General features: G+C 49.0%; 1 protein-coding gene across 5 annotated transcripts; it reads left to right on the forward strand.

Moving 5' to 3' along the window:
- On the forward strand, window positions 1–26,565 carry LOC119089530 (endothelin-converting enzyme-like 1). 5 transcript variants are annotated; one of them, XR_005093159.1, is made up of 13 exons: window positions 1–1,760; window positions 2,001–2,102; window positions 10,032–10,189; window positions 14,764–14,926; window positions 16,385–16,588; window positions 18,720–18,835; window positions 19,810–19,874; window positions 20,397–20,516; window positions 20,985–21,133; window positions 22,816–22,977; window positions 23,510–23,586; window positions 24,815–25,006; window positions 25,139–26,565. XR_005093159.1 is itself a non-coding variant. In XM_037212279.1 (13 exons), the coding sequence occupies exons 2-13, from the start codon at window positions 1,659–1,661 to the stop codon at window positions 24,915–24,917; spliced, it is 1,521 nt and encodes a 506-aa protein (XP_037068174.1). In that variant the 5' UTR covers window positions 1–1,386; window positions 1,626–1,658; the 3' UTR covers window positions 24,918–26,565. The 5 variants fall into 5 exon arrangements, 4 of the variants coding, with proteins under 4 accessions (XP_037068174.1, XP_037068164.1, XP_037068183.1 ...); XM_037212279.1 differs by having other exon boundaries at window positions 1–1,386; window positions 1,626–1,760; window positions 24,815–26,565; XM_037212269.1 differs by having other exon boundaries at window positions 24,815–26,565.
- Window positions 26,566–26,571: the final 6 nt, after the last annotated feature.

Genomic DNA, 26,571 nt, shown 5'->3' on the forward strand with positions numbered 1-26,571 from the left:
CCGCTTGTAGTTCTCGTCTGGTGTGTTAGAATGCACATAATGTTTCGACCAGTTAACTCTTTGGCCGCTGTCAGGTGATACTGAGCACTGGCAAGGTCTGAGAAAGCCAGTTTGTTTCAGGACGTCATAATGCCTGATGACGGCCGGAGAGTTAGCTAGCCGAAACTTTGTGTGTTTATAACACATTAGACGAGTACGACATTCCGGTAACTTATTCGTAGCTCCGGAAAACGCTTAGTGGGTTTCTGAGAGCCCGCTGTTGGCCGAACGTTACAATTATGGCTTTTTTACTAACAAACGTGGGGGGTTGGGAAACCTAAGATGGTGTAGTGTCAGCCCGTTGGTGATTTCTGTTACATGATATATGAACGCTGAGGCTATCAACAATTGTAGACATTGTCTAACGCTTCGCAAACGTCGATTCAGCTCTATTTTCATCACTTAAGACACTTTAAATAAGCGAAGCGAGGTACATACGAACGCAGGCGTATCTGCAAAAGTGCTGCGCTGCAAAATTAGGCCCAGTAACTTCTAACTTGGGAGAAAGTTGTACTGTTATTTGCAGCTATCTGCACCATTTATGTGCTAAAAATTTCGTAAGTTGAGGCATCTATCAGCCATCTAACATCTGTCGCCCATCAAAACCACCATGGTTAGCGGCGACGTCACAGTTCATTGAGTTTTGGCGGCCAGTTACGAGTGCTTGAATCAGTTATCGGATAGCTATAATGATGTGCAGCATTTAATGATGTGCATTGCATGTCTGTGCACATGCAACAGCTGGAGTGGCCAGAAAACATTTGAAAGTAAGTGCTCACCTGTTCCGTTGTACAGGCTCTTCAAACCCGAGCGCTTGTGAGCTGTCGGAGCTTTGGAATTCGTCATGCTTGTATTAATATCTTGGCAAGCCTCATTCGTGGATCAACAGCGCAGTCCAGTTTCGATGGAGTGTTCCCCATTTGTTTGTGATTTTAATTAAAAATAGCCATTCAGAAGAGCATTCGGTGTAGTTCACAGTCCCGCCCTTCTTAAGACGCAAACCCTTCTGATTTCTGAGCTATACGCCCGTCGAGACGAGCGGACTATTTCGGAGAGACAATTTGAAGGTCACTCCGACATCCATGACATCATAATAACGTCATACAAATCCTGCCTTGACATGGGCCATGCAGCGATTAAGGTCAATAAAAACATAGTCGTCGAGTTATTCATATCTGGCGTTCATGAGCATGATTTCCAGACGTAGCGGCTGGCAATGTGATATAAGCTTCAGCGCTGTGCAAGCTGCGACGATGTAATCGAGCAAGACGTGTTGGGAACATATGCACTAAACAGAAAACTGTGCTGTTTAGAGCAGCCTTTTCCAGTAGAAGTATACTAGAAGATGTAAGTAAGCTTTTTTCGTAATGTCTGATGCTTGCTTCAACATCTTCAAATGTGAACTTCCCTTTAAAGCAAGCAAGATTATTTTCCCTGATAAATTCAGGGAGACATAGCACTTCAGTGGTAAGCTCCATCGACGATGGTTTTGCTTGCATGTCTCAAAACTCGCGAGATATACTTAGTTCTGTCTCCCCTAACCTCTTCCTGGCGCACCGCTGATGACATTAACAACGTTTCCGCAGAATGCTGCCTCCGAAGATCACATACAGAACTCTATGGAGTTTTTCAAAGAGTACATCCACGCCGGAAATCATTCATCGGAGTTCAACTCCACCGACGTTGACGACATGAAAAATTTCCTGTCTTCAATGGCTATGGTAAGGTATCTTGCTAACGTAATCACCCCCGAATTGATGTTGTTAGTAATCCCCTTTTCAAAAAGGGATGACATTATAAGGTGTGTTTTCAAGGCGGTGTGTATAAAATTCTGCAGCTTGTCTAGCTTGTAGCGGCTTAGCTCTGCTGAAGCTTGTTCAGCGCTGAAACATCACATTTAATTAGGGAGAGAGACCGACGATGGGCTCAAGCCTCATGAGCTTCTGCCTGCTTCCTTTCAGATAACGCCAAGTCACAGAGAAAAAGTGGAAATGGAAATACACGGCGAACAAGTCTACGTCAACCCAATGACCGTCGACGATCTCGAATCAGAATACACGTTTGTAAGTTTTCGACCGGACAGAGCCCAGCCCCCGGTAGCCCTTCCTGTGCATGGTATATTCGCACCGATCGCACGGCGGATTTCCCGAACGTTTTGAATTGTGTTCCGTATTTGCGAATGCCTTTAGGAGTCACGCTTCTGACCCCTGCAGGGGTGCTTTTTGAAGGCCGTTGGGACACTCACATTTCCTGAGAGGACTGACTGCCGCTGTCTTCTGAAGCCCCTCTCCAGGATCGACCTCAGTCGGAGATCTTGCGGAGCTCCCCAGAAGTGTTTTAAAGCACACCTTAGAAACGTCCAAAGGTTTAGTATCATCTGCAACGGCTTTCCAGCTGTGTGTCCAAACATTTTATCCATCTCTTCTACTCTTTCTATAAAGTCTGCCAACGACAAGAAGAAGCGCTGGACGGGATTTTTTGTGGATTTTTAGCTCCAAATGTGGATGCAGCTTGAAAACATCGGACAAGAACCTTTGCGGTATCATGTGTCAGAAATGCACTGCGTGTGTGCATTTCGAGCTGGCCGTGCTGAGAGGCATTCTTTTCAAGGTCACCCTTTATTGGAGCGTTGTTTGAACGTCCTTGCTTATGCTGTCGTCACAGGACGCACATTCCTTCATGCTGCTGGTTATTGTACACTGGTATTCGTTTCTACAACTGGCACGTTCGGTTTTTTGGCACGTTTGTTTTTTTTTTTATTTAGCCGGAGCATTTTGGTTGGACATGTTTCCGAGATCAGAGCTCACGCTAAGCAGTACTCCACGCGTGAACCCTGGACCTCACCCTCTCATCCTGAAGCTCCATTTTAGGGACAGAATCTTGCAGTGTTAGCTCAATATGCCGCAGTGCTCGGCCCGGCCCGCCCGGCCCTCTGACCTCACTTGACCTTGGCCCGGCTGCTGCCACCAGCCGCAGGCCGCCCCAGCCAGGAGCGAACGGCGGCCGCCGAAGTGAGTGCACCCCACCCACCGCGACGCGGCTGGGCCGGATGGAAGGCCGACAATCGAAACGATTGAGCCACGGGCTGGACACAAACTGAAGTTACCTTGACCGAAATTTGGGGTCAGTTTTGACTGGCGACGGGCAGAGCCTCGGCTGCGATTCTGCTGTTCCCACGTTTCAGACAGGATCAGGCATCACGTTGGTCCCCCCTCCCCCCCCCCGTGGGTTGAGGCTGATGGTGACCGCAGTCGTGCTGCCTGCGCGGAGGCTGATCGGTATTGATAGCGCCAGAGCGGTACCACAGCTGCCAATTTTAGCGTCGTGACGTCATTGGCCCCGTTGAATCGAGAACGCTGGCTGGTTATGTGACAGCCTGGCGAGTTATTGTCCGGCCTTGGAGGGAAGTTTGCGCTCGCTTTGGGCTTAAACTGTGGCAGCGTCGGATGTGCATTAGACTTTGTGTCTCGCGCTAATAGCTTACCTTGTAAAGATATTTAGTTATTTGACTTCGTCTTCCGCGCTGTCGCATCATAATTTGTTCTTGAAATACCATGATGGATTTCTTAAGTGCTAATTGACCCTTTTCACCTATCCTCACTTGTCAAGGACCACATTCACCATTGTTCAATCACATTTATGTGATCAATTTGACAACAGGTGTTTAATGCTGTTTTTTGTGTGGCTTTGCCTTGCTTACATTTCGATATTTTAGATCGCCTTAGAGTCCCCCCTCCTTCGCGCGGCGAAGACGAAAAACCCCCGTAGACCGAGGGTTGAAGGTCAGCACTGCCAAAACTGCCCCACTGACGTCCTTTAAGATAAATAGAGCGTCTGGTCACAGGTCTTTTAGGACACTTTGATCTGTAGTTCATATATATTTAAACATAATGACCAGGGTCGCCGTCAGAACAGCAGTTTATCTACCAACGTCGACCGTGAGGCCCTTACAGTGTGTACATGCGAGCGATAAATCAGTACATACTGGATTGCATACTCTACACAGAGACGGAGCCTCGTGCAACGTGGTGAGATGAGAATTGAAGATTAGCATTACACTTCGGCACGCAGTCTGTCACGTGATCTTTTCAATTTTACGCCAACGCGTTGGTGGCGGTGGCAGCGAGGCCCGCTCTTATGACTCGATCAGTACCTTATCTGGAAAGAGCACGCAAATGCAACGACAAGGACAGGGAGGACCATGGCTATGATTGCACAGAAATTAAATCAGCAATCAAGTCCATGCTTCAAGAAGGAGGTGAGTCTTCCGACGACAACTTCAATGCAAAGGTTTATGACGTGAGATCAAGACTAGCGGCAAAAAGTGATCAAATGCTAGTCTGTCAGACATGTCTGCGATCTTTTTGTCCAAGGGGGAGAGCATTTATCATGCGGAGGGCCGTGCGTCAATCAATGAGCCAGTTGACTTTATTTCGGGTCTTATTTCAGAGCTGTTTGTGTCCGTAGGAAACCACCATTCACGTACAAATTACGCATGAATGGCTCTGAGCAGATCCTGCTTGGCCGTCCACCAACATATTGCTGAACAATTTGCGTAATTGGCGGCGGCTGCGGGCCCTTGGTGGCACCTCCAAACGTGACCTGCCGGTCCCTGGCGGCGTCTCCAAACGTGATCTGCCGGTCCCTTGTGGCGTTTCTAAGTGCGGTCTGCCGCCAGTGCCAGAGCATCCGAGTCCCTCGACAGTGTGCTCCAGCGCGACAAACAACAGCTCTCTCAAGGCCGCCTGATATGATGGAAGTCAGATGCGCGCTTGGACGGAGCCAATCGATATGGTAACATGATGACGAAGGCGCGCCAAATAGCCTCGGTGCACGAGGCGGGTGACCCTTTGATCTCCTTTCATCTATCAGGTGCTCCGTCATTCATGTTTAAATGCCGCTCGTGGCGCCCCCTAAGTCTGATTTGGATCGCGCCATTCCGCGTGTTGAGAGTGCTCGTCTACCCAGGAATGCGCCATTCCGCGTGCTTAGTTTGCTCGTCTACCCAGGAATGCGCCCCGGGCCTATTTCCAATTCACTGATTTTATATTTTTCACCCACAGCAAGAGGCACCACTGGGTGTGTGGAATACAATTGTAGCGCATTATGTGTATGTACTCGTGCCGCGAAGTTTTTCGATTGCTCTTTCATTGGGTATCGACATGCTTTGTCGGTGTTGGAGGTTGAGTTGGGTTCCGCGAAGTTTTATATCATTTTCAAAGTGTGTCTGGCGATGTTACATCATTCCGCGAAGCTTGGGCATATCCCGGTGTCACTTCAGAACACCTGTTCTGGATCCGGATAGGTACGCCGGCTTCGCACGATTCGGACACTGGCGGAGCCAGCCACTTCGAGAAATAAAAGAGAAACGCGCACAAAGGACGCGTGTAGGAAGCAGACGCGGCGACGGTAAATCCCAGTAGCGCGCCAACCTCGCTGAGGCATCAAACGGCCCGACTGGTGCTGTGGCTTTGCACATACCGCGATTACGTAATCAAATCAAGGTATGCGTGCGTGTAGTTCCTTGAAGGTTTACATTCACGCCCTGTCAAGCTACGTCAAAAAACGAGGGACCTGGACCTTTCCAAAGAGGTAGCCTTTGTTAGGATACTGGTCGTGCCTCGCCAAAAATACAGCTCACTTAACGAATATCATGTTACAAAATTACAAAGCCGGTAATCGCCCCTCCTGTGCTGTGGTTGAAGGGGAAACAGGCATCATTTGGTTCGGCCACTGCTCTTGCGTGACGGTCATTTGGAGAAGCGTAAGGCTATGCTGCAGCTGTGCCTTTTAGGGCTGAGCTAGGTGCTGGGCTACATGTCAACACTGAAGCTGGTTCATGTGACGTATGTGGTTGGAAAGAAAACATCGCATATGGGCCAGTTTTTTTAAAATTCTGACCTTTTGTGTGTCATACTCCCTGCCTCCATTACCAGACGAGGGGGGGGGGGCAAGTGAAAGAGAAGAGCTGGATGTGAACGTCGGAGTTGAAAAAGCAGAACCCAGGAATTTGGTGAACTGTGCCTCTGGGTCAGTCCTCGAGGAGGACTGACCCAGAGGCACCCTACAAGAAAGAAGAAAAGCGTCAATGCTAATCGTCTTCCAAAGACACCTTTTTGAGTTGTCAAGAATGTGAATGAAGGTAACCCAAAGTGCATGCATCCATCGCAGTAGACACTGCCAACGTCATGGTGAGGGCAAGCCAAGTTGGGCTGAAACAACCAGCATGTGATCTGCTCAAACCACCAGATCTCAGGTGTGCACTTTGGCATTGCGAAGGAAGACAACGACACTAAGTGCCTTCGCACCTACTCTGATATAAAGCACTGAAGCGCCCAAGCCTTACGTGAAGTAGATCATTTGCTAGCCCTCATGCAAACCCTGGCGACGAAGAGAAGCATACTTACTGTCCTGATTTTACCATGGTAAAATGATCAATTGCCCATGCCCAAACAAGTGATGATGATGCACACGGGTAGAAAGTGGTGCTGATCCCACTCTGTGTTAGGTGAGATCCGTAAAGTAAACGCGCAGAAACCGGTGCGCTTACGCTTGCAGGACCCTATTGCCGCTAACGCACGGCGATGTAAAGGCCGCCCACACTGGCGATGCGATGCGATGCGATGCGATGCGATGCGATGCGATGCGATGCGATGCGATGCGATGCGATGCGATGCGATGCGATGCGATGCGATGCGATGCGATGCGATGCGATGCGGCGCGGCACGGTGCAGTGCGGTGCGAGACGGAACTGAAAAGTAACATAACGAAGTCAGTGAAATTTAAAAACGCGCCCACTAATCCATTGCAGTCTACGTACGTGATGACGGGGGGGGGGGGGGGGGGCAACTCTTGACAGATGCAAACTTGAATTTCGGTCAAGTTTTCGGTACTTGCAAGCGATGGCTGAATAACACACCATTGTCTACTATTTTGACCAGACAAGGTTTGTCGCTGGTGGCTGATTACACTGGATACAATTTTCCACATTTGAAGATGTTTGAAGCAATCATCAGACACGATGTGATACGGTCGCTTATGACTGTTGGTATAATTTTAAGTGGAAAAGACTGTTCTAAGCAACTCAAATTCCCTGTTAAGCAGATATGCTCTTCAGTATGCCATTGCTTCACTACGGCATCGTATCTCGCAATAAATTGATTGAGAGCCAATTGACGGCCGTTGTATCTTGAAATGGTGCTATGGAACGCCGGATATGAATGACTCGACACCTATTTTTTATTTGCCTCGGTCGCCACATAAGTAATGGAAAGACAGTACTTGAATGGCGTTTTATGGCGTCATTGATGCCTGGATGACCTTGAAATAGTCTCTCCGAAAAAGTTTATACATTTTCGCGGGCGTGTACCTCAGAAACTAGAGGGTTCTTGTTCTTAAACGGAGTGTCTCACATTTCTATGATGGTTTTGCACTGAAATAGCCATCTTTAAGGTCGTTTGGCACTGTTCAAATCCACGCCCTTCTTAAGATGTAACCCCTCTTGTTTCTGAGCCACACGCCCGGGAAGATGTGGAAATTAATTTGGGGAAATCCATGTAGAACCAGATAGGGGAGTTCCAGATAGACCGGCCGTCAGTCGGCACTCAATTAATGCTGTGCAAGGTACGATGACGCATTCAAAAAGTGACGCATTCAAAAAGTGAGTGACGGAGTGAGGAAAAAGTCGCGGAGCATGTATCACGTCACCATTTCTTGCTAAGCAAAGAAATTGTGCTGCCTAGAGCAGAGCAGAGCAGTGCTGTCTAGTGCTCGCTCAGAGCTATCGGCATAATTATGCCAATAGCTATGAGCAAGCTCGTTTCATCATCTATGATGCTTGCTTCAATATCTTCACATGTGGAGCATTCACTTTAAGGAACGCATGGCTGTGGACTGCACCGAATGATCTTCAAGAAAGGCTTTTTCAGCTCAAAATGCCAAATAGACCCGGGGCAATTTCCTTAAAGAGAGTATTCCACATTTGTTCGTGGTCGTGAGCTGTATGAGATTATTATTCGGTCGTTCAGATCTAGCGTCTGTGGGCGTGATTTCTAAATATAGTGGATGTCATTTGACACTCAATCATCGTCGAGCAAGCTGTGCAAGCTTCAACCAAGTCGCACGTTTTATGCTACCTGATGTAAGTTGGATATGGTTTGTTCATTTGCTAGCTATGACGGAAATAAAACTTGGAATGGAATAACCTGGGAATAGCGCCACATCCGGTGATGTGAAGGCAAGGTAGCATTTTAAACTCACTGGTGAGTATACAGGAAAATGAGAAAGGGCCAAAACACGAGTACATAACGATATTTGGCCCAGCGAACACTTCCAGCCTGTGCTGCCATCTCTCGTCCAGGTTGAGATACTACAGGTAAGTTGCAGTCTCACACTAGTTTGGCAGCACTTTACCGTCACACAAGCGACCCATGACGCAATTAAGCAATGACGTATTGACGAGTATATTTACTAAGAAGAAAAATCTTGTTTTCCAGAGTAATTTTCTATGGAAAAATACACCAATAGGTTTAACTGAATTGATTTCATCATATCTCATTCGTGCTGCATGATCTTCAAATGCAAAACATTTACTTTAATGTGTGCGTGATCTTGTTGATATCTTACCTTTCAGTTTTTAGTTCAACGCAACGCAGCGCAACGCAACGCAACGCAACGCAACGCAACGCAACACAACAAAAAGCTGTCAGTGTGTAGCAGTCGTAAGCGCTCGACTGACCCCATGACACCCGACCCAAACGCGATCTACGGGCCGCCGGCCGCCAGACCCAGACCCGAGCCGCGGCCCAGTCGCCGCTGACCCCGGTCAGCCAGCCGCAGTGCCGGCAGAGGTCGGGAGTGGCCCGCACCTAGTGCAATCCGGCCGGTGGTCGGCTGCGCTCCGTGCCAGATGCTCCTCAGGGCCTCCTTCTGTGCAGCCAAACGCGGACCACTGAGGAAGCTCTCATCGCTCAGCTGCTGACAAGCTATGTGGTCAAAAATAACATTGTTGATCACACTGGTCGCTGTGGTCGAGAGGGGCCCAGCTGGCCGGCAGGCACGACGTTTGATACAGGATTGCGGTTGCTAGGCGTTGCAATGTAAACAACCACACACAGCGCGCATGTGTCGCATGTCATTGGAGACAGGGGTGAGATTCGGCAATCGTGACGCGATCAGGTGAGGCATCTCAGCTCAGCTCAGGCAGATCAGGTGAGGCGGCCCCCTCACATCAGGTGAGGCAGCTCCGTCACATCAGGTGAGGCAGCTCAGCTCAGGCAAATCAGGTGAGGCAGCTCCGTCACACCAGGTGAGGCAGCTCAGCTCAGCTCAGACAGATCAGGTGAAGCAGCTCAGCTCAGCTCAGGCAGATCAGATGAGGCAGCTTCCTCACATCAGGTGAGGGAGCTCCGTCACATCAGGTGAGGCAGCTCAGCTCAGCTCAGGCAGATCAGGTGAGACAGCTCCCTCACATCAGGTGAGGCAGCTCAGCTCAGCTCAGGCAGATCAGGTGAGGCAGCTCCGTCACAGAGCCACTGAGCTTACCCGATCAGGTGAACGGGTTCCAATTTTTCGATAACATCTAACGCCGAGTATCGATAGGATATTTATAAGTCATCGGCTACCGTACATGGTGGTTAATGTATCGGATGTCTTGCTGTTTGAGGCTGCATTCAACAGTGCGCGGTACGATTTGGGTTTCCAAGGAGCAGGACAGAACGGAACCTGGATGTCTCAAGCTGCGTTCGGTTTCGGTGCCTCAACAATGACGCCCTGATCTCCTCCCAGGTGCTACAAGCTGTGCTCAGTGCTCCCCGAATGTTCTCCCCGGAGTGTGGGGCTCATGGAGTGCTACGCCCGTGTCTTGTGCCGCTCATGTATGAAACCATGCGCACGGTGCCGCTCGACTGTAACACGTGCTCCACGCTCTTCAGATGTGCCAATCTGTGTTCGGTGCTCCCCAAGCATGGAGGACAATCTTCGGTGCTCCACAGGTGAATTGGACGGTGTTGCTATCCGAGGCGCTGTCCGCAAACGTCAGCAGTTCGGACATTGTATACGTACCGTTTCCCGGCTACCTGGATGACCTGGATATGAAGATTGAGCTTCTTCCGGCGCACACCATACACAACGGCCTACTTTTGATGTACAGGTGCGTGTGTCAGCCCAATGACCCCATCTTATAGGGAGTGCGTCACCTTTTAGAACGAAATTTTACTTAACTCGTCTCAAGTTAGCATGAATAGATACATAAGATCAGGATGACTAGCTAGAAATGTGCATGTGGCTTGGGCAGCAAAATATTTCTTCGCGATATTTTCCTTGGCACCGCACCTCCTCTTCCTAAGATGAACAGCTTTACGGATTTATTTCCTCGGGCTCAATCAATCGCAGTCAAAAACTGTTTGATAGCAGATTATTTTATCCCTACTATTAAACGTTGAGTTGTTGGACACCGGTGACTTAACTGCTTAGGTCTTAAACTGTGTAAATGGTTATAATATCTAAGTTCGACAGAACTACCACACTGCAAATATAGTGCATGGACATTTGGATCCGTCGGTCGCTGGTTACCCCAAAGCCTTTCCGACGCAATTCGCTGTGAATTTGCTGAGACGTGCGAATTCTCCGCAGTGCCCGACCCCATGAATATTTACCAGATTCCGAGCATTTCTACCAGTATCCGTACATATCTACCACACGCACACGCACACGCACAGAGAGAGAGAGAGAGAGAGAGAGAGGAGAGAGAGAGAGAGAGAGAGAGAGAGAGAGGAGAGAGAGGAGAGAGAGAGAGAGAGAGAGAGAGAGAGAAGAGGAGAGAGAGAGGGAGAGATTGATATATATATATATATATATATATATATATATATATATATATATATATATCTATCTATATCTATATCTATATCTATATCTATATCTATATCTACATCTACATCTATATATATATATATATATATATATATATATATATATATATATATATATATATAGATGAGAGTCCGTACATGTCTAACGCAATAGCACCACTTGTGTTTGAATAAAGCTCATTGCATGGGTTGTGGCCACTGTGTCAAAGCCAACGATGTGCTGTTTACGGCTCTGCCGTGACTTTCCATGTTTCACTTTAACCGAGCGCCGCCTGGCACATCCCGTAATCTGCAACGCCGAGGATGCTAAAAGTGGCTCCTCCTGGTACCGCAGGATCAACTCGCGCGATCGAAAAAATCGTACAGCGATCGACGGCCCCAGAAATGGGCGAGCTGATATATGATCCATGACTGATGACGTCACAGGTCACGTCAAATACATTCAAAATCGCCCAGATCTTGGACTACATTTAAAAAGGAGTTCTTCCGCCCCAAAGCCATATCATGATGTTAACATAAAGGCCAAAAGTAAAGGTCACGACAGGTCAACACCACATCACCTCGTCGGACCTGATTACGCTGCTCTTGTAATCCACATGGACGCTTGCATGCACAGTCAGGCTGGAAACATAACAGTTGTGCCGATTCATTTGCCACAAGTGGGGTGATAAGTACTTATGACTCGATACGCATAAGGTAATTTGACATTACCCCTGATGGTGACCCAGTGTGGCTTTGCATGACGTGACAGACACTGACTGGCAGATTGTCATGCCAGGCGACGGGTTACATCGGAGCAGACCTATACAAGGCAGTAAATCGCGCGTCACAGGACCTCTCAGAATCGGAGGAAACCGAACAAGCCTTCACTGACAGCGTCACAATCAGCGGCTGCACCAAACGACAAAGGATGTTTCGTCAGGAATGTTTCAAATTTATCCCTTGCAAGGTGCTGAAAATTTGGAAGACGCGCCTTGCGCATTCTGGACGTTGTGGCCGATGCTTGGAATGTGGTCGCTTTCTGTGACCTGTTTTGGTCGCAGATGCGATGCTCCGAAGGTGGTCGCTTTTTGCGACCTTTTTGCGATGCTCCGAAGGTGGTCGCTTTCTGCGACTTGTTGCGATGCTCGGAAGGTGGTCGCTTTCTGCGACCTTCTTGCGATGCTCGGAAGGTGGTCATCCCCAGCTGATTGCGGGTTAAACTGACATCGGACGAGCGTTTCGCTCGCCCTGACAGGCGAGGACGGGCCGCACAGCTTATGTCTGTCTCGGAAACAAAAACGATGCAGTCAGTCGGAGGTCGTATAGATCGCGCGAGCCTGTAATAAGCTATTGAATTTCGTGTAAAGCTATTGAATCTAGAATGGCGTACAGTTCTGGGAGCTCTCCTCAGGGCAGGGAAGATACGTTGTATAGCCCTTTGTGCTCTGGGTTATACAACGAAAGTAAGTCATCAGCAGGTGTGACCCATACCATGCCAAGTGTGGCGTACGTGTTAGGGAGTATGTTTCGCGGTTGCATACATGGAGGAAAGCATCAGATATGATAAAACAACCGACTTATAGCTATTGATATATTTTTGAAAGAAAAACACTCCTCTAGACAGCAAATGCTCTGTTTAGCTGCTATGCTACTCAATGCGCCATAGTTTGATAAAGTCATCGTACCTTACGCAACATTAATTGAGTCGGCTAACGGCCGTTATGTCGGGAGATCTCGCTCAGGAACGCCGGACATGGACGCCCCAACATTTATCTTTTTCTTGGCCTTGATCACTGCATTGCTTATGGAATGGCATGATTTCAATGGCGTTACCGTGATGTCATGAATGCCAAGGTGACCTTAAAATATTCTCCCGAAAAACACTTCCCAATTTTTGTCGGCATATAGCTCAGAAACTAGATAGGCTTAGGTTTGCTGAAGGTCAGGATTGTGAGCAGCACCGGAAGGTTTTTAAAAAGATAATTTCAGTTCAAAGCCACATATAAATGTAGAACACTCCCTTTAAGCGTAGTGGGGGTATGTCCCACGCCGGTCGCAAGAACGGACTTACAATGAGCTGTACGAGCACAGAGTAAACGGTGCAGCCCAGATCTAAAATCACAAACAAGCGCTCGGGTCAAAGTAAATATGCTCCTCCCTGGAGGTTTTTCAAAATAGATTCCTAACGGCGTAGTTTAGCCGTGCCACTTTTTGTACAGCTGTAGGTAACTCCATAGCGGATTTTTTAGTATACAAAGTAGAGGTGCTTTGCAAGGTCGCTGATCTATGGCAGTTGAAAGTCAGACCGTGGATGTCAGCGAAAGTAATTCCTAGGGGATGCGACATCGGTGTGTTAGATGTAGTCGAGCATTTCTCCAGACAGTTTCCTATGACTATTGTAGTGTTGAATTTAGGACAAAATACATCATATTGACCTCGGTTAAGGTATGATGATCGTACCGGGATCAAACCCGAACTGCCTTTTGCTGGAGAACTTGCTTCACAAAATAGTTTTGTTATGCACATTTCGAATTTATTGATGAGAGGCACGTACAATGACGTCCTTTTGGTGTCAGTCTGTTTGGTCTTATTGATATTGGTCAGAAGGGGCCACTGACCTGAAACAACGCTGATCAGCCTGTTTTTTTAGGAACATGCTGCCTAGCATAGTCCTTAACACCTACTAAACTTTAAGAAGTCAAAGCAATCCTGGTCACCGTGACCTTCTGAAGGTCAAATCATGCCACTTGCCTGAAATAAACATCAGTGGCCTTTTGCTTAGAACACGTATCTAGGTAAAGGGCAGTTGCATGAGAAGCTCTAAGGACACCTCGCTACGGACCTGGAGTTTGAATGTGTTTGCCATCATCTTACCCTGAGGTGGTCATGCCCTAGGGACCCAAAATTTGTCATATGTGCGTTCACATACAGGCCTACATATCCTGTGAATTTGAGTGTCTCTAGGCTTCTTACTTTTGGTAGATCTTAGGGTTTAAATTACTCCCCCCCCCCGGAGCGCGTTGCGCTCAAATGGCCACTCGGGTGCGTGTTAAGAGCTGCTCAATATGACCAGAGATAGGTGAACTGGCTTGTGGACCTACAAAACACTTCAGTCTAAAAATGAATACCTTTCGGAAGGCTGGAAAACTTCACCTCGACCGTTTTTTAAAATGGTGTGACTGACCTGATCTAGGTTTGGCTGACACAATCTAAACGCATGACATGCACTTGGACAGGACTGAATATAGATGAAATATCATAGAAAGTATGTGAATGCATGGAGACAAACCAAAGCAGACTAAGAAGTACGCTAGCCGTTATAGATGTCAAACGCAAACCGCAAAATGCCCTACCGTAATACCTGCAAATGTTTGCCGACAGTATACTTCCATGACCTTTTCGGTAATGTCCACATTCAGGTGGTCACTTTGCGGAGACGTGATTCGCCCTATTTCGTATAGATTACCGTAGTAGTACGCGGGGCAAAATATTAATACACCCAAAAACGTTTAGCAGTCATACCATTGGTAATATCAAAAGAATCAAACGTATAATGCAAACAGTATGTTCTTAACCTTACCTTTCTAGGTGTAAGCATATCCAGTTTATATGATTTCTTAAGAGTATTTGTGTGGAGTATATGAACTCTGCTGCGTCAGATAGTCCTTTACATATACTTGGAATGGCTTACATGTTTCCCAAAAGCTCGGCGTTAACTTGAACTCCCTGACAGCCGCGAACTCATTGTTATTTTGTATGCACACCACCGAATCATAAAAAAGCAACGTACATGCCCTGCAGCCAGGATGCACCAAACCTCGAAGAGTCTGTGCCCCTCCACCGACTCCGGAAGGTGTCCGACGTCCCCCAGGATGGACTACCTCAGCGCCATGGCGGACATGCTGGCGCCGGCGCCGGCGACGCAGTTGAAGGACATGTGCCTGGATCTGACGAAGGACATGTACCCCGTGCCTGTGGCTGGCATGTTCGTTCGCGACGCCGGCAGAGGGAGGCTACAGCAGCTCAAGGACGAGGTGAGGCTGCGCGACCTCGTCTGAAGTCTCGAAGGACATGTGGCGTTTCGACAAGTGAAGTTGGACATGCGATGAACGGAAATTATACTTGGCGCCCTGTCATGCTGCAGAAGGCTCTCATTCTGACTGGCTACAATCAGCATTGAGTTTTCGTGACGGATGAGACCCGATCTTGTCACTTTAGATGCTGCTTGGTGTCAGTGGCGTTTGCTCACGTGGTTCTACCGATTCTACACCCGGGCAAGAAGGAGCAGGACAAAATGACAAAGGCCGATCACAGTTCACCTAATAAATTTCCTGGTTTCATGCCGCTCTCCTTTATCCGTTCTTGGATCCAAATCATGTATTTTGGGCATACGCGATACACTCCCCTAATTACAAGCGTCTCCTTGTCAGTGGCTTTTCTGCACTAACATCAAGGACGTGGGAGCTAGTGGGCAAGAGGGCGGTTATTCCCTATAAATTACTGGGAATATAGCATTGGCGATATGGGCTTGGACTGGACACGGAGACAATAACCAAAAAATGATAAATAAATAAAATAAAGCATATCCCCCCACGTTACAGTTTAGGAGGGCTTTCATTGATGCTGCATGAACAGCAGACACTGCCACAAGTCCACTGAACAGGAGGGCACTCAGTACGACGCTCAGAAGGACACTGCCGCGGCCAGTTCCCGCTTTGAGTGATCTCAGATGTTCGCTGAACGAATCGTTCCTGTTACCCAAGTGGGTGGGCATTGACCCGTTGCTCCGGACTGCTTACTGCCGCTTTACCGTAGCTGATCACAGATGGTCCTCGCCTTGCCGAGGCTGATCGCAGATGGTCCTCGCCTTACCGTGGCTGATCACAGATGGTCCTCGCCTTACCGTGGCTGATCACAGATGGTCCTCGCCTTGCCAAGGCTGATCACAGATGGTCCTCACCTTACCGTGGCTGATCACAGATGGTCCTCACCTTACCGTGGCTGATCACAGATGGTCCTCGCCTTGCCAAAGCTGATCACAGATGGTCCTCACCTTACCGTGGCTGATCACAAATGGTCCTCACCTTACCGTGGCTGATCACAGATGGTCCTCACCTTGCAGTGGCTGATCACAGATGGTCCTCGCCTTGCCGTGGCTGATCACAGGTGGTCCCCGCCGCAGGCGTTCACCCCTGCAGGGACTACCAAAAATGATACCCGATTCAGGTGGTGCCTGTCCTGTATACTTGGACGCAAGTATTATACTGGGTCGATGTCGTTATATATATATATATATATATATATATATATATATATATATATATATATATATATATATGTATCAATCGAGTAAAGGCACCGCAATGCATTGCCGTGCCCGATGTATGATGCAAACACACCTGGAATATCATTTTCCACCGCTGCCACAGATAACTCTAGAGGCATTTCGCCCGACCACTACTTCCCGCGGCGTCAGCTGTCCCCTGCTGCAGGTGTCGGTTCTGCTGAACGACATCAAGACCGTGCTGACAACGTCAATAGAACGCAAGGCCGCGGCGGAGCCCTCGCCGGTCTACTCCATGGCGCTGAGGAAGCTACGGTCTCTGCGCTCGCTTCTGGTCGCTTCGCCGAGCTTCTGGAGCGACGAGTTCATCGCGCAGAACACGCCCACCCTGCCCAGTTTGGCGCCGGCCGTGGTGGGTGTGTGCCCCGGCAGTGGTGGATCCAGTGGGCGGGGGACGAAAGGGGGGGGGGGGTGCGGGCAGGGGCCATGCGTTTTCTGGCAGGGACCATGCTCTCTCTCCAAGAGGGTGAAATGACACGACTTCTCTCCAGATCGACTTCTCCTTTCTGTTCTTTTCTCCAGATCGGATTTTTTGTTAGCCGGTTCCGTGCTGGAAACTTGGCCCTCCTCAAGCTTTCATGTCGGCTCCGCTCTTGCAGTGATATACGTCAAACAATGAGTACGCAACGAGTATTGCAACGTCGCGATGAGATTCAGCTTAGCCGAAGTGGCGCAATGAAACCGGGGCACAGGCACCATATTTTGGGATAATGTATATGCACGTGTTTCCTTGATGACGCGCCGTTTGATAGCTTGTTAATGTCTGCCCAGCTTTTGAAACCATTCTGATGTAAGTTAACACGCGTTCGGGTGGGGTTCAAATTGACTCCGCCGAAGACTTTCCAGAATGACTTCCGAACGGCGCGGCGTAGCCGCGCCAAATTTTGCATAGCTATAGACAATTGAATAGCAGATCGTTTGACATCAAAAAGTTTGATGTACCTTGTAAGGTCGCTGACCTATGGCAGGTCAAATCGGATCATGGGTTCAGCGAAATCAATTTCTAGGGAATCGCTCATTCTGATGCAATAACGGAGTGTTAGACGAAACCACACATCTCTGAGATACTTTCCTTAGGCAACACAAATTTTGAATGAACAAATTACGTTGGCCTAAGTTCAGGTATGAAGGTCAGACCAAGGTCAAAACCAACCCGTTTTATTGCTCTTGAGCTTGCTGTATGGGATAGCTGCTGGTGCTCATTTCGAATTTATTGACAGCAGAAAACGCATTACACATCTTTCATGGACTTCTTAGAGTTCAGAACAGGTCATTGATCCTAAAATTACCCAGGTCGGCACTTTGTTTTTAGAGGGCACATTGTCTAGCAATATCTTTGTCGCTTATTCAAGTGCAAAACTCAGAGCAGTCTGGTATGATTTTGGTCACCATGACATTCAAAAGGTCAAAAAGGTTACTGACCTTAAATGAGCAATGTGAACTTTTGCTTAAAACAGATATCTAGCTTCTGGGGGCATTTTGGAGACCAACCTGGAATTTGACCTTGTATGGACCTTGTTTGACCCGAAGGTCATAATCTAGCAACCTGAGAATCAGACTTAAGTGAGTTCACGTCCAGGTCAACACAGCCTTGTGGATTTGGTGTCTCTAGCTCTCTTAGTTCTCGAGATCTCAGGGGGTAAAATTGCTCCCCCGAGCGAAATGCATCCAGCCGGCCTCCCGGGACGCGTGTTAGGCAGCTTGTTGACGGGTGCCCTGAATGACGTACGGAGGAAGAAAGATGTGGGGTGATCTGATCTGATGTGATGAGATCTGTGCCGCTTGCTTGCAAGTGCCTAAATGCGAAGCGAACGGAAAAATGAAACATCTCCAACACCACAGGTCTGTACCGACCAGGGCACGGACGACGCCTATGGATACTTACCTGTTTAGCCAATTTACGGACCCAGTGTGATCTTGACCCGACAACATGCGTTACGATTGGTTGCACTGTGCTCGTCAATAGGATGTTGATGTGATGGACCGTACGAATTCATTGCTACAAGTTTCGTGCTATAAATCCCGTATAAAAAATACTAGGACATTCCTGACCTAGCTTGATCTCTGACAATCCGGCCTCTCACTCTCAGACACGCTTAGGCCTAAATTCTCTGACGAAAAAATCGACTACGTGTATGACACAAGCCAGCGTTATGCCCTAACTGCCAACAAATTAAACGCATTATGGATGTGGCGAGTAACCTGATTGACATGACCTTGACGTCTGGATCACAGGTAACGACTCATTCGGCCAAAAAGTGGCAAGAAATCGGCTGGAATGGTAGAATTCCTTACGGTCAACAATATAAAAATCATGATATTTTTAGTGGTCACAAATTAACAAAAGAAAACTTCGGGGATGGGCTGTCAGGTCCAGTCCCAGGTACGCCGAGAGATAAGACTGCGTACGGTACACCGATGGATCTCGACTCGATTATGCACTCTGGTCTGTGGCGTGGCTGACATTTTAACCGCTGTTGCAGGACCATGACCAGCCGGATCGGCATAAGGTGCTCCGGCTAATACGGGCGATGCAAGCTGTGAGGAATTTCTCCATTCGCAAGTATCAGGAAGTTGACACAGTTTCGGAGAATTACATGTGCGTATCCGATTTGTCTGTCGCTGTGAGGTCTCGGCGATCAGCTGTTGTTCAAGCGTGTCTTTGCTTATTTGATTCATGATTGTAACATCCACTTTGCTGAAACTTTTAAAATATACGAATCACCTTTTGAGAGATGCGAGGTATGATCATCTCCCTATCCCCGCCTTCAGTAATTTGAGCGGCTTATTACAGCGGCTGTTCGTTGTTATGCTGGAATGTGCTGCTTGAGTTTGTCGGCAACCCCACGTCCGATGCGCATGCTCTCTTGCCTGCCGCTTACGCGTAAAGCGAAATCTTACAGTTACTGTGCGCATGCGTTCTTACATGTACTTTTAATGTTACTGTACACATGAACTGAACTGTTACGCAATCTTATACGGTCGATTACACGGTTTGCCAAGGCCCTCTGCCTGTTGATATGCCTGCAAAAACTTGTTTTGTTTGAACTGACGGCGGTGTGAAAAGTGGATACGAAAACGCACATCCAAATTTTGAAAAAAAACTTGCATGCCACTCCAGGCATAGGCATATCATTACAGTGCCACATAGGCTTCAACAACTTTTCGCAGGCATGCCTTTCGCATTTGTGGCAGGAGTTATCCTTCCATGAAAAAACCGCCGGAAAAAAATTAGCAAAACCGAGCAACCGAGCAAAACTGAATGTTTCACGAAGACGATGGCTCCGGACATCTCCATGGGAAGAAACAGGACAAATAGAATGTATTGCACCCATACTGGTGAGCAGGTAGTTAAATTGTATTTTCCCCCGCAGGGTCGGCTCCTTCAAATAGAACAAAATTCTGAGCTGTTCGTAAGAAATTCGAGACACTGGTATAAGTAATCAAACCGTATGCGTCTGATGCAGCAATAAGCGAACAGTACAAAAGAGGTGAGGTACTCCCTTTAATGCACATGTTCAACCAAATCAATTTTTTGCGGCATGGAGGGGTGACTCAGTGTTTTCGTTTCAGTTGGAGTCAAGTTTCAGAGCCGTATGAATTGAACGCTTTCTACTTTCCCGACGGCAACACAGTAGGTAAGGCGATACGAATCGGAACCAGTGTTGGCAGTGTTTACAGAACCGGACGTGTGTTGCTAATGTGATGGCATGAAAAACAGTTTCTCAGGCTAAGGGCCAGACCTGGCATCGCTGCATTGTCTGGATGCTTCCTTCCCTGAAATACCGAAGACTTCTCAAAATGGGTACGGCTGCGGTCGTTTTTATTTCCATGCTCAGGCTTATTGGAGAGGGATGTGGTTAGCCACTCTTTAAAGTCTTTTTACATGCGAAATATGGCATTGTTTTCATGTACTGTATGAAATGCGTGGCAGCAAATAAATACTGACTGTTAGAGGTCAATAAGATTGGTGAGTCGGCAATGCAACAGCCTGCGTTTTTGTTTTCTTGGGAATTACGTATTATGCATGATGCTCCCCTCACCAAAGCCCATAAGCCGGTCAAGCGCAGAGTAGACGACCCTATACCCAGTAGTGAGGGGCGCTGGCCGTCACATTAAGTGAGCGCAGAGCCTCACCGTGCGATGGCCTCTCCTCCCAGTCGTGCCGCTGGCGTTCCTCAGCGAGCCGTACTTCTACGACGCTGTACCGCAGTACGTGAAGTACGCCACTCTAGGGCACGTGCTGTCGCATGAGCTGCTCCATGGTCTCGGCGTTACGGGTCAGTGTTGGTGAGGCTTCCAGCCCATCAGTGCGCACGCCGCAGGCACTGACCCACGGCACTTCTCGCAAAACGACATGGCAGCTGTTACAGCTTAGATACCCATGATGCGGGCAACGATAAGAATGATTTTTTTCCATGGAAGGTGGCTCTCTAAAGCGCGTCCATGGAAGCACAATTTTCGAGTTTTGCAAATATCTCAGCGAGTTTGAGGGATGTACTTGATGTTTGGGGCAAGAAACGTCTATCCAACTCCGCTCGTCTCCAGCTACTTCTGCGTGTTCATTTGTGCACGAGGCACATCGTGCTGTAATGCCACAATTTATTGAATAGCGACGCGTGATCGTGAGCAGGGCATCCAGTCGGCTCGCAGTCGATCGTAGCAGACGCCAGCCATCTCGCGACGCCGTGCCTGCGTCACATCTGGAACGGGCTCTTCTCCAGCGCTCTTGCGCCTTCCCACCGCAGGCTTTCAGTACGACGACTCGGGTCGGCTACGGCAGCTGACTGAGGCGGAGAGGCGCCAGCTGGCGGAGCTGCGCAGCTGCGTCCGGCACAACTTTGTCAACAACCTCACCAAGATCGTCCACATTCAGGACATCGCTATAAGCGCGGAGGTATGGAGGCTGCAGCGGTAGCTCGGTCCACGCCTGCCGGCATCGGCAGGCAACACGCTGTCCACCCGTTTGTTTTGTTTACAGATGAAGCGAATCGTGTGCGACTTGAATTCAGCGGTTAGACTGCCTGGTTTTACTTCTTTGCACTGGTCCAGGAGCGCCGGGCCTCCTCACAAAGCTGGCATCGCAGCCACTATTTTCGTGGTTGTCGTCTGCGAGAGGAGAGCGCGGGATAGCTATAGATAGCCGTAGATAGCTATCTTAGTTGGTAAGATAGCTATACATAACATGCTCCTGGATGGCAGACGCCTCCAGTGAACCCCGCAATAATATTGCCTGGCATCTGCAAACTTCCATCCAGTCCATCCATCCAGACCAGACCATCCTCGGCTCTACGTCAATCCTGCCTTGCGCTGCGCTGCGCTGACCAACATCCCAAGGCGACTGCTTCCCAAATGGTTTCGTGCGGCCTCCGAGCAGCGGTGATTCGCTTTCGGTGGCTGGGCAACTGTTGCCGTGATGGCCGGGTGCTTAGCGTCGTGGACTCACACGAGGGAGGCCCGAGTTCGAATCCCAGCTGAGCGACATCCCCCCCCCCGCCCCCAGCGCTAGTACAGCCACGGCAGTCGCTGGGGCGCCGCATACAAGCAGCCAGGCGACTGTAAGTCCTCTCCTTGAGTGTAACTCCTCTTCTTCGCACTGTCCATCAATGGAGAGAAGGGTTAATTTGTAATCACATCGGTAGTCAAGGCTCGTTCTCGTTGCGCCACCAAGTACACGTCGCGGTCGTGATCTGGCCCCGTTTCACTCGTAAATAACATTTCAGGATCGAGTGCACGGGCTGTGATGCTGATTATAATGAGCGCCTCACATAGAGTACATGGGCTAACAAGTTGAGCGTAATGAGTGGTTCGCATACCCATGTCCTTATGGTGACAACAGGATATTCCAACTGTGACCAGGGAAAGTCGCTAGGTACAAGTAGATTGGAGAGAATGGCGTTGGTAGGTAACAGACGTGCGATGCTGAAGCGAATAACAGTTAACAAGCTGATAGCAGAATAGCCCACGCAAAGAGCGAAGTACTACAGACATAGTGCAGTCATTATGATAGAGCCGTCACGTGACATGCACCGCGTCCCCAATTAAAGGGAATTTTCCACATTTGTATGGAATTTGGAACTGAAATAGCCACCGTTAAGACCTTTCGATGCAGTTCAGAGCTTGGCCCTCCTAAATGCTTAAGCCCCTCCAGCTTCTGAGCTACAAATCCGTGAAGATGTGGATACTTTTTTCGACGGAGAGCATTTCAAAGTGACCTTGGCATGCATGACGTCATAATGAAGTCATTCAAATCCTGCAATTCCATAATTCATGCGACGATCAAGGCCGAGAAAAATATAATGCTCGAATTGTTCACAACTGGCGTTCAGGAGTACGATTTCCAGGCATAAAGGCCGTCAATTGGCTTTCTACGTTTTGCACTGTACGATGACGTAATCAAATAATGACCCATTGAGAAGTATATTTACTGAACAGAGAAGTCGTGTTGCCTAGAGCTACATTTCCTCCTCGAAAGTATACCAATAGTTAAAGTGACCTCATTTCATCATATCTGATGTTTGTTTCAATATCTTCAAGTGTGGAACATTCCCTTAAAAGCGAGGAATGTCTCGCTCGCAGCCGGACGGGGAGCTGACGCTGGACGAGAACCTGTCCGATCACGACGCGCTGCCGCTGACTTGGCGGGCGTACCAGAGATGGCACCACCAGCACGGGTCGGAGCCCGCGCTGCCCGGCGTCAACCTGACCCTGCAGCAGACGTTCCTGCTCGCCTGGGGCCAGGTTAGTGCGCAACGGCGAGGGCCCGCCGTCGGATGCTGTTCCGGTCGGTGGTTTGGACAGAACCTTGGTCGCTGCGGTGGTGGGAAGAAACTAGACCGTCGGCAAGAATATCTGGTTTCATATACAATATACTATATATATATACAATATACTTTCATATACAATATACGCTCGTTAGTCCTAAGTAAACATCAGTCCTAAGTAAACTGTGAACACCTGTATTCTAGATATTCGCGTCTCCTCAACTCTCCTAGATATTCGCGTCTCCTCAACTGTCCTAGATATCCGCGTCTCCTCAACTCTCCTAGATATTCGCGTCTCCTCAACTTTCTAAATCCACTCAATCAGTACAAATTGTTTATAATTTGCTCGTGGAAACGCCATAGAATGTGGATTCGTTGCCTAAAGATACCTCAGTGCCAGAAGGAGAGCTTGTTGAGGATTCACTATCAAGAGAATTGCACGAACACAGTAGCAGCCTCTGGTTCAAAGCATGTGTTGCGCAGTACTCAACTTGATCATGTATTTCCAGATATATTGTGCGAAACTAACACAGGGGACATACATCGCATCAGTAGAAACCGACGCTCACTTGAACAATCCAGAACGGTAAGCATGGCACGCAGGTCAGGGCTCTGGGAGAGGAGGAAACTGCCTCAGTGGCCCCAAGACCTCTGCACTTCCGAATTTCTGTTACGATATTAATGTGTTTGTCTCTATGTTGTTCGTTGAGGTTCGTAATAAATTTCCATAGTCTTAATGACCTAAACAAAAATAAATCTCCGGAGAACTATACGCTGGCAAACTAGCTTGCCAACTTACTATGCATCTCCTGCATCATGTACCTTTCCGATACCCTATCATTCGTCGAACAAGCTTGATTAGCTATAGCAAGCCATAGTTAACTAATTACATAATCGGTCTGAGCGGCAAAACTGGGAGCAAAATTACGTAATCTGTTAAGTGCATTTGCGAAGAACATGATATACATAGATAAGGCAATATAATGGTCTTATTCCTCGTAGAATAACCAGGAGAATGGAGAACATAAAGGCATGTACCCGAAATATCACATCTATTTTTCATTATTCTGGTTGCGCCACAAGGAATAAGGCTATTAATGCTGTCTAGTCTAAAATTGGGAGGAAAGCAAATGTATTATTAAATCATCACGGTGCTAAAGGAATTGTTTCACATATATCAGGTTTTGAACTGCAATAACCATCTTGAAGACCTTTCGGTAGTGTTAACAATCCTGCGCATTTGAAGACCTAAGCCCCTCTAATTTCTGAGCTATACCCTCACGAAAATGGGGAAAGGTATGTCGGGAGAGGCGTTAGCGAGCGCCTGTCATATTCCTCGAGAACTGTCGAGGCCTTCATATCTGGCGCTCATGAGCGCGATTTTAGATATAACGGCCGTCAGTTGCCTATCAGTCAGTGTTGCGCACGGTACAGTGACGTCATCAAACCATGACGCATTGAGGAGCATATTACTAAACAAGAATTGTGCCGTCTTAACCGGTCTTTTTCACTTAAAAGGTGTACCAATAGTTATAAATGAGCTCGTGTCTGAGCAGGAAGTCCATGAAGTTCGCAGCCCTGACATTCAGTATCTTCAAATGTGAAACGTTCCCCTTAAGTTGCACAGAAGGGATCGTTCCTATCACTAGTATCCCATCAGAAAAAGCGTGACCTTAAGTTAATATTTTCCTTCAATCACAACTAGTTATTCCGTTCTTAGCTTAACTCGGTCGTGCCGTTTGTGCCGTTGGCCTGTGCTATACAGGGGTCATGACCTCGTGTGACCCGTACCTCTGACCTCCGACCTCTCGCAGAGTGAACGCCATGATGCGCCACTGGCCGGAGTTCGCCTCCAGCTTCCACTGCGCCGAAGGCTCGCCAATGCGGCCGTCTGTTCAGTGCCGCCCTCTCTGGTAGCCGGGCGGGCAGCGCGCGGTTGGTGACGGGGCCTCCAGAGGGCCCGACCGTGCTGGACCAGCCCCTGGCCAGCGAGAGCGTCCCAGCTGGTGACGGGGCCTTCATAGGGCCCGACCGTGCTGGACCAGCCCCTGCCAGCGAGAGCGTCCCAGCTGGTGACGGGGCCTTCAAAGGGCCCGACCGTGCTGGACCAGCCCCTGCCAGCGAGAGCGTCCCAGCAGGTGACGGGGCCTTCATAGGGCCCGACCGTGCTGGACCAGCCCCTGGCCAGCGAGAGCGGGCAGTCTGTGAAGTCCGTGGAAGAGAGACGGTGAGAGGATTTTGCTGAGGAGAAAAAGAAAGATAAACGTGCAGGCGGGACGGGGAGGGGATGAAGACAAGGACGGAGAACTGGAAAAAAGAGATGGGTCAGATGGGATGGAGTGAGACTACAGTGAGATGGAGTGAGAAAGGTAAAGAGCGAAGCACGAAGTGCGAGCAAGAATGAGAAGAACGGAGCGGGCCATGGATGCCCTCGCGAACCGTGCGATCGTGAACTCTGCAGGCCTCGCTTGCTCCCGCCAGGCGCGGCCGTGCCTCGCGAACGAAGCGACACCGCCGGCGTCTCTGTGCCGAGCGAATCGAGCCGGGGTCGTGACAAGCTGCACCACATCACGACGCCGAGCCCAAGTCCACTGCCTCGCCGGGAACCTGCAATAGCGTGCCGTGCCGCAAGTGCGCCGCCGTCCTCACGCTCTCTGGCGCCCCTAGAACACTCAGTGGTGACTGTGCGACGCTGGGTGGTGACTGTGCAATAATGGCCTGTGGTTACGGCGCGCGCGCGGTGAGGGCATATCCCCATGTCCGACATGTTACGGGTCATGGCAAACGTCACGGCAATGTCACGGGCGTACGTAGAATGGCGCTACGGAGAGGAGGAAGGCGTTGTCTCTAGGTTGTTCTTCGGCATGTACTGACGTGCCTCGGTGGTAGGTGTCAGCACGTACTGACGTGCCCCGGCGGTGGGCGTCAGCACGTGCTAACGTGCCCCGGCGGTGGGCGTCAGTGAGAGGGCGTCAGCAGCTCGCTGCCTGATCGTGATGTTCCGCGCGGCCGGCTGTGCGGTACGTTCGCGTGTCCGGGGACGGACCGTGCCGCCTAATGGTGAGGGAGCTCATGCACTGGTCATCGACATTTCCAGCCAACCAACGGCATTCGAGGATGCGATTTCTCGGGCCTGAGTGAGCCAATGGTAATAGCAACAGTAGCTTAGGAGTGGCGGCGTGGTGCTGGCCTGGGCTAATCGAAACAGGGTAACGCAGACTGGTATGTTCGAAATGATGAAGTGGCCTGCCTGTACGAGTCATGTTTTGATCGGATGGGCAATGAACGGCCATGATGAGTGACATAATGTGTGCTTAAGGTGCACTGACGGGAGTAACTGTGATTTAACGGGTCATATTGTGACCACATTGGTCATAGCGTTAACTCTCCTATACCCACGACCTGTCGGCGCCTTTAGTGATGTTACATAATGTGTTAGAACAGAGAAGGTATATGATGCAGACGTAATATATGGTACAAGCATAGAACCCAGCACAAGCGTGCGCACACATTCGGGCTCCTTTGGCATTGTTCTGCGCTTTGTGCCATCTCTGTGGCCGAAGGAATAGGG

Source organism: Pollicipes pollicipes, unplaced genomic scaffold (genome assembly GCF_011947565.3).
Source record: "Pollicipes pollicipes isolate AB1234 unplaced genomic scaffold, Ppol_2.1 Scaffold_1600;HRSCAF=1878_pilon_pilon_pilon, whole genome shotgun sequence".
Lineage (NCBI taxonomy): Eukaryota > Metazoa > Arthropoda > Thecostraca > Pollicipedomorpha > Pollicipedidae > Pollicipes > Pollicipes pollicipes.